The sequence below is a fragment of the Cebidichthys violaceus genome, unplaced genomic scaffold, assembly GCF_023349555.1.
Source record: "Cebidichthys violaceus isolate CVI_PGR_0920_01 unplaced genomic scaffold, fCebVio1.0.p SCAF_20, whole genome shotgun sequence".
NCBI lineage: Eukaryota > Metazoa > Chordata > Actinopteri > Perciformes > Stichaeidae > Cebidichthys > Cebidichthys violaceus.
Genome location: NW_027176373.1, coordinates 872004 through 882749, shown reverse-complemented (window position 1 = coordinate 882749; position 10746 = coordinate 872004). Strand labels below are relative to the sequence as shown.

Genomic DNA, 10746 nt, shown 5'->3' with positions numbered 1-10746 from the left:
CAATAGTTATTTTTCAGATAAAGATTTTCTATTATAAAATGTATGATATCTTTAAAAAGTATACAACACATTGTTAGAAATGAACCAGTGGCTCCCAGCCTTTTTGATTTATAATAACAAAACAATGTGTAGTTTGGGCTCCTTGTCATGTTTCAGATAAAGTTCTATTCCTCCTTTAAACATCTCAGTTTCATTTAGATTACTGTTTGAGGCCCAAAGAGGTAAAATGATCCAATACTTCAAAATCAAAGATTAGAGAAAAGTCCAGACACTGAGAACAGATGTATCAGTTTTTTCTTCTTTCCTCTCCCATTAATCATTTTATGGAGGCCCTTTGGAGGGGCCCGACCCCTACATTGGGAACCACTGGAGTTAACTGTATAGTTAAAGCTAGCTTCACCTCGAGCTTCTACAACAGTAATATGGATGCAGAATTAATAACCTGACAGATATAACTGCAGAATGAGAACTTTAGGTACATTCAGCTGAAAATACTTTTTTTATATCTAAGCAGGATTTATAAAGGATCTCTCGGTGCTTTCTTCCACCACTGAAAAAAACCCACTTTAAGACGCAATAATCACATAAAACATGTCTCATTAAGTGCATAATATGCAATTTATTATTTCTTTTTATTGTTGATACTGTAAGGTGACACGTGAGGGATTTCTGGAGACTGAAACAGCGACTAAATTTCTCCATCGGAGGCCTCTAATGTGCAAAAGTGACGAAATGCAGTTTTTAAAGGGCCATTGTCTGAAGTCACCAAGCTGCAAACAGCAAGTCATGGCTTCTAAAGGAAATATAATAATAGTAACTAACCTTATACAAACATTTATCATGTGGAGAAGTATGTGTCATTGGTTTAAACTAGTGTTTGCATCCATTGAGACGTAAGTGTTCCTTGTAACATTACAGTATATACACAATATAAGGTAAATTAGATCATGTTTATACATGCTGATATATTTCTGAGAAACCAAATAATGAAAGCTTTGTACATACAGTAAGGCAGAGAAAATACAGAACTAACCTAAAAGAATTAGTATCAAACATCTGTCAAATATTCACACTGAAACAAAACAAAGAATTCAAAACGTTTTATAGTATATACAAAAATACTTATGCAAATGCCCCTAGGAATATCTTAATAGAAAAAATAATAGGAATCTCATCAGGAGGACATCACGTTATATTTGAAACATGCACTTCCCGCAGAGGGTTTTCAGTTCAGCGGTGGGCCACATGTCTGGATGTTTTGTTTATTTCTGGGGGATAACCGTGAGATCACTGAGAAAAAGCGGTTCTTGGTGCAGATATTTGGTCCACTGTGCTCATTGGTCCTCGTTTTTGTACGTCAAACTCTCGCCTGTGCTCCTTAACCTCGTGTGGTCATCCCAAAACGGGAGATGTGCGGCACACAATAATCTCATATGGACCTCAAACGTGCCGTCTTTCTTTAAAACTATCACACTTTGGACTCGCTCTCTACGTTGGCAACGTCCCCGTTCTTCTCGGTCTGCTGGCTCTTCCCCTGGTTGTCCAGGCTGGTCTTGGTCTCCTGGCCCTCGCGCTCGGACTCTGGCAGCCCCTGCTGGCTCAGCCTACTGGCCAGTGACCAGGTGAGGGGTAGGCGGCTGCGGTTGGTCATATCAGCAAGCTCTTTGGCACTGCAGGCGGGTGTGTTGGTTTCGTATATATCGTGGAAGCTGTTGTAGTCCACCTCGTAGAAACCGTCCTCCAGCGTCAGGACTGGCGTGAAGCGGTAGCCCCACTTGATCTCACTGCTGACGTATGAACTCCTCGCCTGGCACGTCATGCCTGGAGACACAACGTTAAAGCGTTAACCAGTTGTGGTATGAAGATTTATCGAAACAGTTTGAGCCACATTAGAGGGTCGCTTCATACAAATGTACCCATGCATGTGCAGAGCCACCAGACTCAAAAATGATCAGGGTTGTATATATGGGTTCATGTGGGATGAAAGGTAATGTGCAACACTGTTAAAGGTTCTCTTTATGACATTCTGAACATTAAAACAGCAAACAACTGTTTTCTACGCGGAGATATAGTGGAGTAATTTCTGCACGAGCAGCAAATTAAGTCACTCTCCCTCTGTGTGTGTGTGTGTGTGTGATCATCTGAGCTCAAGGCCGCCGCTCCGCACTGCGCTTATATGGTGGTTTAGCGCCGTTTAAATCCACTGAACACATGATTGTAACATATGCATGATAACATCGCAAACACAACATCTTAAGCATTTGATGACTCACCTGTGGCCTCCACCATCCCCTCTAGAATCACAACAACCTCCAGATCGTCCCTGGTCAGGTGGGCTTGCGAGATCTCCCAGAAGGGGCTGTTCTGGTTGATCTCATGGCAGATGATGAGCGGCGACACCAGGAAGAGCCTGTCATCTCCCGTGTTGTAACCCACATTTATGTCCGTCTGGTTCAAAGGGATGAACTCCCCTTCCTTGGTCTGCTTGGACTTTATAAGCTTGGCCCTGATTGAAGCCTCCACGATGTGCGAGTTCCGGAGGTCTCCGACTCTGAACATCAGGCACAGCCGTCCGTCTCTCATTGAGATGACCGCTTTGGTGGAAAACACTAGTGTCTCAGCCCGCTTCTTGGGCTGTGAAATCTTAACAAACATGCAACCCACCATGAAGGCGTTCACGATAGATCCCAGCACTGACTGAATCAAGAGCAGAAGGATCCCCTCGGGGCATTTGTCCGTGATGACTCTGTACCCATAACCGATGGTGGTCTCTGTCTCAATGGAGAACAGAAAAGCTGACACAAACCCATTAAGGTTATTGACACATGGAGTCCACTGGTTGTCTGCTAAGTGCTCCAGGTCGCCCCGAAGGTACGCAATAAGCCACCACATGAAGCCGAAGAACAGCCACGTCACGGTGTACACCAGCACAAAAATGAACAGGTTGAACCTCCATTTGAGATCTACCAGCGTGGTGAAAATGTCCGTCAGGTAGCGGTACGTCTCTCGAACGTTACCGTGACGGACGTTGCACTTCCCGTCTTTCTGGACGTACCGCTGGATCCTCTTTGCCCGTTCCTTCTCTGACAGCTGTTTAGGCAGGTCCTCACGGGCCTGCTTTGGCAACTTAGGCTTTTTGATGATGGCCGGGCTCTCCACATCCTGCTCCATGTGCTTTCTAGGTGGATTCAAGCCTTTTTCAGAGAAGAAACAAACATGGTGGTAATTAGTAGCGATAGTTAGAAAAGTGCAAGAACAAGAGAGTGTATGCACACAAGCACATACGTACTTCAGAACAATTTTGAGTATTACACTTCTACTTCTACTACGTTTTGGAGAAAAGATATTGTACTTTTTACTCCGCTACAATTATTTGGCAGTTACTTTGCAGATTGAGATTATTAATACAAAATATAAATCCACAAATACATCATGATGCAATAATATGTTTTAAGATATCCAGCCGTATATATATAAATCAATTTAAATAAGCTCCACATTTACCAGCTGCAAAATGAAATGGATTCATTTTCCACTATGAACACTTTTACTTTTGGTACTTTAAGTATGTTTTGATTCTAATACTTTTGTACTTGTAGTAAGATTTTGAACAGAGTATTTTTACATCGTGGTATTGGTAGTTTTAAGTAAAAGATGTGAGTGCCACTGATGTCAGTACATGTTCCAGTGGAAAAACAAACAGTAAAATAATAAAATAAACCTAAAGCCTATTAAATACAGTAGAATAGTCATTTGACACCTCTGATGTCTTTACTGTGCACATTGTCAAAGCCACCATCAGTGGGTTATTACCCCTGGAACAAACGGCTGTGCTGAAGCCGTTCTGCTCTCCATTCACGGGAGAATATTAGGAGCTTGAGCAGGGGTGGTTTCCATGGCAACAGTCTACCGAAGTACTCACAATATAGCAGGAATGTACTGATGAGGCTGCGTACAAGCGTTGGATAACATTTGTCTGTTTCATGCTGTTTCAGAGGGCCTGAGGAGGACCAATGTGCTCGTCTATCTGCTTTGTGCATGAAGCTGTTATTTGTGAAACGACCTGGTTGTTATTTTTGAATAGTTAAGAGATAAATGAATATCTGTGAAAGGAAACATAAGCACACAGGAGTATGGAGCATGTGTATTATGATTATTATGGCACTGACTGTAAAGAAACTATAAAAGCTAATATAATCAACAGCAGTCCTGATGTTGTAGTCGACTCTCACAAGATGTAGCGAATAAATAAATTAAAGCTAGTTGATATCTTTATATTAAAGGTACTGCAAAGACTTTTTAACTGGTTGTGAAACTGTTTAAATGTAACACTGGTGCCTCTATATGGCTTAGATAAGCAAACAAGACCATCAGTGAGAAGACTTCCCGACAGTAATCACAAATTTGTTGTTTGTCTTTTTCTTTCGGAAGGCGTGACCCGCCCTACGCTACCTGTCTAGCACTCGTTGCCTTGGTTGGTTGGATTGTTTAGGTTTAGACACGTGGAGCGAGATTGGTTAGGGTTAGGATAAGAATATCATCGGAGGTCAATGCCTTCGCCAAAGCCCAGGAAAAACAAATGTGCCCCTGGGGGCAGATTCCCCGCAAAATCAGACGAAACGACTCACGACACGAAGACCAGAAGAGCGTACGTTTGAACTTTCAAAGGCAGTGGGAAGTATGTTCGCCAGTTAAAAGGAAGCAGGAGGACGTTATATTGTGTGGTTATGGCTGATACTGTGGCAGGATCAGCAAAGAGAAAAAAAGAAAAGAAATGAAGAAAGAAAGTAAGAAAGAACGGATCTTTTACGTGGTGGTGGTGCTTTTGTCCACAGTAGCCGCCAAAATCAACACAAAATGTTGCTTTAACAATGGATTAAAGAACTATGTGAAAGGCGTTATCATCATCTGACTCTGCATTTCCCCTCGGCTCTACAATTTTTAGCGTGTTTCATTTTATTGTTTCGGTTTTACGGCCTGTCTCACAGCTCCCATAGCGCATCTTTCGACCGCAGCAGAAGCTTTCAAGCGGAAAAAGCTCTAAAAACCCCCCCAAAAAAACCACGACCCACACAGACTAGATAAGACATTAGCTGGTGAACACAATGAAGCATTTAGCAGCTAAAGAGCCAGATATTTCCCTGAGGAGATGGTGGAGACCAAAACCAGAGCGACAAGAGGACTTAGATTTGATGGGTGGTAAGAAACACGACCCTGAAATAAACGCTACCGTGGCTCCGTATCTGCAGCATGTGTAAATGTGTGTTTGCTAACATGTTAGCCTTCAGAACGTCATAAGATTATACTATCTCATGATAAGGATAACAGCGTACACTTCCAACAGAAAGTCATTGATATGGACTATAATTGGATTTGTTGCCAAAACCTATCCTTTATCCTTTTTTTTAACCATAAGTAAATAGGAAGGGGCCCATTCAGAATGTTTATGTTGTAAAATTTGAAAAGGCCTGTTTCACCAAAGTGCATCTATGCTGAACAATGTCCTTGGCCTGCAGCCAGATGTGGTGCACGCAGGCATTGTGTTGGATGAACTCTAGGGAAAGTCTATCGATCAGTAGACACTCGTTCGTATTGATTCGGATGCATCTCCGCTGTGTAGAGGAGGCCGTTAACCAGGTAGCTATATCCGGATGTGGATCCAAAATCGGGCCACATGGGGACACGTGCTATTTTTAGGCACAACACCAACGGCTGAGCACAGGCAGCATGGACGTCTCAAAGAAATGGTGTTGAAATCTTAGCATCTTATCTTATTCCTTTTTCGCTCTTTAGATCTCAGGGGAGACTGGTCGTCAGATGGATCAAAACCAATCGCATTTAACTACTGATTATGAGAAAATACAGCATAATTAGCCACTGTTGTTGATATAAAACAATGTAGTGCTGTTCTTCATGATGGTACATTGAGCCAAATTATCCAAAATCACGCAAGCTGTATGACCATCCACTTTGATTTAAGGATCAGTTCCCCCACTATACATGTACACATCAAATAAAGAGGAAACTGAAACAGACTAGGGGTAAGTGAGGAAATGTATTTTTGTGATCTGGGTGAAGCTGACCCTTTAACAGGAAATGTGTGGGTTTGTTCCACATTCAAAGTCTATCAGGGAAGGAGAAGATCCCTGTGGCTTTCAACCCTGGAGGCTTTTAGGAAGTGCAAATTACAACAACAGCAGATCAGAAAAAAAAGGTAGGCGTATTATTAAAAACATGATTACATATATGTACAGTACATAACTGTATATATTGTATCATTTTATTTCATTCCATTCCATTCTGATTTCATTATTTCCATATGTGTTCGGTGTGTGCGTAGCATGAAGGAGCTACAACTTACATTTCAACCCTGTGTTGTAAAATGACAAATAAAATAAACCCTGTAGAATACTAGAGTATTATACGTAGAACACTACAATAATACTTCAATGACTGTCAAGAACTACTGCTTTGTGCTAACAGATTTAGGTGGTATACAGAGGTGGAAAAAGTACTCACAATACACACCACAGACCAGAGGTGGAAAAGTGGCAAAACCCCATAGGGTCAAATGACTCCACTGCAAGTAAAAGCGTTCAAAGCCGTGCACGTAGAAGTAGAGGTGTGTTATGTAACTTCAATATCAAAGTAAAAGCAGGCAGCAACACTGTTGGATTACGTACTGTGTGAGTGGCATTTCATGTTGTAGCATGTCAAAATGTAGCTAATTTTAACTACTTTTTACACTGTTCAGTAATCTTACAATTAATCTATAATTAATCCATAATGTATCATATTTTCTAAAATATTTTGTCTGTAAAAAAGTACTATATTTGCCTCTAAGATGTAGTGAAGCTGCATAAAATGGAACTACTGAAGTAAAATTATACTCAAGTTTTGTATTTATTAAAGATGAAACGATTGTGATGGGAAACAACAATACAATTGTATTACACTGTGACAGATCTTATTGGAGATAAACTGCATTTATTAAAAGACACAAGCAATATTGTAGAATAATTGGGTTTTAAAATTATAATAATGTTTAAGATTACTGATTTTATTATTTACGTAAGATTGCAGCCTACATATTAAGTTATTACTATAGTTATAGTCATTGATTATTTGTTTATAACTGGCTAATTAGATAACTACTTATGTATATATTTATTTATGCAAAAATGCTAAATATTTCCTTTATTTAGCTTCTCAAAATGTATGTATTTATTCCTAATAATTTAAATTTATTTTTAATCCATTTAAAAAAACAAAAAACTTTTACTACTTTACGTATGTTTTCCTGACGATACTCAAATGATACATCATAGGCGTTTTTTTTGTTTTCGATCATTGTCCTGATCCAGCTGGTTAGAGAATAACACAGCTAACAAAGTGGCCCACCTTGTCCGCCTGTTAACGGAGACCACCTGTGTTTTGGGGGGATTTACCTGCATATATAATGAGCATAATAGCAGCGTTTTGTTATAGAACAGGGCTAGGCTAAACGATGAGGGGTGCTGCGATCAGGTGCAAGGAAGCGGAGAGCAAACTAACGGGCTGGAGATGAACTATTCTAATAAGAAGCTTCATTTCGTGTTTTGTTTTCCTACTTTCTTTTCTTTTAACGCACCAGTAAGGCTGGTTTCTGGTGTTCTCCTGTGGTGATGTGAGGGCCGGCGGGGCCTGCAGGCTCTTACAGCCCGGAACATTTTTTTTTCTCTTCCCTCTCTCTCTCTCTCTCTCTGTCTCTCTCTCTCTCTGTTCAACACCTTCCTCCAGTCTTCATACTCAATCTACTTATTTCCCCTCCATCATGTCAACAGGAAGAAGGGGGAATTAAACAGCCTGCTATAGCCTACAATTAATATTTCATGCGTGTAATCATTCTTAATTAATCTCTGATTCGCCTCGCACTGTTATGTAACTATCCACCCCCCCCACCGTGTAACAGATAACAGATGATTTCATTACGAGCTATCATCAGTATCGCTACCAGGAAAAGGAAGGAAAGGTGCATTAATACCTTGCGCAGCAGATTCACTCCCCGAGTCATTTTTAAAGCCGGTTTGATCCCATGAAGAAAATGTCCCAGCGCGGGTGTGTAGGATGTGATCATCAAGTCGCTCTCTACGAAAACCGACTGAAGAATAGCCACTAATTCCCTCTTTCCTCCATCCTCAACACAGGAAAAGGCATCGAGCAGGCAGCCTCCACCCCTCAGATGGGAGAGAGACAAAGGAGAACACCGAGAGAGAGAGAGAGAGAGAGAGAGAGAGAGAGAGAGAGAGAGAGAGAGAGAGAGAGAGAGAGGGAGAAAGAGAGGGAGAGAGAGAGAGAGAGAGAGAGAGAGAGAGAGGGAGAAAGAGAGGGAGAGAGAGAGAGAGAGAGAGAGAGAGAGAGAGAGAGGGAGAAAGAGAGGGAGAGAGAGAGAGAGAGAGAGAGAGAGAGAGGGAGAAAGAGAGGGAGAGAGAGAGAGAGAGAGAGAGAGAGAGAGAGAGGCGGAGACATGTGTGGTGGTAAGACAGAATACAGTGTCAAGATCATATATTACTAGAAAGTAACTAAGTACTTTTACTCAAGTGTAATTTTGCAGTACTTCTACTTTAAGTTAAAGGCAGGGTTGGTAATCTTCTTCATTTTTTATATCTCATTATATTCTGACAACACTCAATAAATCAAATGCTTATAAAAAAATAAAAATAAAAATAAGAAATCCAATATCTGTGGAAGGACTGCAATTAGTTGTGTAATTATTTGGCCCGAATGAAATGGTTGGACAACCTGTCAGCGTTTATTCTCATTGCTTAACAGCTGTGAGTATTTACAATAGCCATGCTCTTTGTTTACATAATGGTATGTTCACATTCATTGTGATAATTGTGTGGAAGGCCTTAAAGGACGGGCAGTCAGTGATGCCGACTTGGCGACTTTCTCGCTAGATTTAGCAGCTTTTGGAGCTGGCGCTGCTAACTACTTTAATTCTAAAAGAGTTGGCAGCACTGGTCTGGGTTTTCCAGTTGGATGATATTTTAGAAATCCAGCGTACTCTTGCTAGTTTCCCAAGATTACCAACCCTGCCTTGTTGGAGCTCTCCATGGTGCTGATCTCCAGTTCACACCCGTGGGAACCTCCAGCCATTAACTGAACATGTCTAACCATTGACTCCACCTGTTAGTTTGTACGTTTTGTTACGTTTTATTAATTTAAGCAGCGTTGGGATCAAGATCTATGGTAAAAGAGACAACAAACATGCTTAACAAGCTTTAAGCTAAATGCTAACATCGCTACGTTAACATGCTCATAGTGAGGATGCTGATGTCAGCAGGTTCGAAGTTTAGCGTGTTAGCATGCATCAGAGTATATCTACACAGTGGTGTTACTGCTTTTACTTGAGTTAAAGATTGTACTGTACTATACAGTAAAAACCTGTAAAAAGAGTTCCACATGCTTTTAGAAATAAAAGGACACATTGTAAAAGCATTTAACAGTTATTTTTTACTTTTAACATAAATAATAAAAATGACACATTTCATTTTCACTGCAAACAAACTAAACACAAATAATACAGTGGAACTATAGCTTCCTTGAAGCGAACAGAAACAGATAAATGACAATATAAAAAGAATTCAAACATAACAGTGCAAACAACGATTAGCTGTGTTGCATCTCTCCTGCATTTATCTGTTAGAAGTACAACAAAGTAAGCGTGTTATAAATGTACTGTTGCTTTCTATCGTTGTTTATCAGATACTTTCACTTGAGGTAAAATAAAATCATATCTCGGTTACGATCACAAAGTGCTCGACTTCATTATCAAGTACAGTAGGAAATAACATTTAACTTAAAGGTGGAATGAAGCTTACAAAGAATACAAACTACTGATTCTCTCTGTGACAGTGACTATAATAAATATTATACGTGTTTTAACCGAGAAACAACGAACTAATGTGTAAATAGCTGTATTTTACATTAGTGTGCAAAAACATCAGCTACCTTCAATCTCCGGCAACTTTGAGCAAAACGAGTAAAATGTGAAGACCGACTAAATGGATACCACCTGAACATTTCTCACATCTTTAAAAACAAGCTCCGCAGGAGGTTGCATAATTAAAATATACTCTGTTTATCCAAAAGGGAACAGGTTAAACAGTTAATCTGCATCCTGAAACAAAACTTATTCCTAAAAAATACAGATTTGACTTCAGACTTTACTTACTTACAATATTCAATATTTACTACAAGGTCATTTCTTTGCTCTGGAAATGTGGTGAGACCAATCACATACAAATCCAGGTTAGGGCAAAGCTGGGAAAAGGTTAAGGTATTAAATTAAAAAATAATAATAAATAAAGGATTGACTTTTAAATGAGATAAACGGTCATGAGACCCACTTCTGATGCGACAATCATCTCAGGCTTTGTGGTTTTTGCAGCTTCAATCCTTCGTCAATGTGTCCACAACTGGATACGTTCAGCCAAAGAACTCCAACGAACAGTCTTTGTAGTTTTTACACATGCAAGTTGGAAATAGAAAAAAATAATTTGAAGTCTAAAAATACACTTTATGGGTCGAGGTTCTGCGCCTTAAAGGACTACGTAATATTTGTAAGAGGAAATGTCTTTTCGCTTACAAATTAAAAGCTCTGTGCTTTAGCTAGATATGCACTACTGTGTATATGTGTATGTATATATATATATATATATATATATATATATATATATATATATACATACATATATATATATA

The 10746-nt window shown here is 39.8% G+C and overlaps 1 protein-coding gene across 1 annotated transcript; it reads right to left on the bottom strand.

The window, feature by feature from the left end:
- Positions 1–599: 599 nt before the first annotated feature.
- kcnj6 (potassium inwardly rectifying channel subfamily J member 6) lies at positions 600–8197 on the bottom strand. Its single transcript, XM_068715612.1, has 3 exons — positions 8024–8197; positions 2274–3194; positions 600–1821 (listed from the first exon to the last, which is right to left on the bottom strand). The coding sequence occupies exons 2-3, from the start codon at positions 3169–3171 to the stop codon at positions 1469–1471; spliced, it is 1251 nt and encodes a 416-aa protein (XP_068571713.1). The 5' UTR covers positions 3172–3194; positions 8024–8197; the 3' UTR covers positions 600–1468.
- Between the last annotated feature and the right edge of the window lie 2549 nt (positions 8198–10746).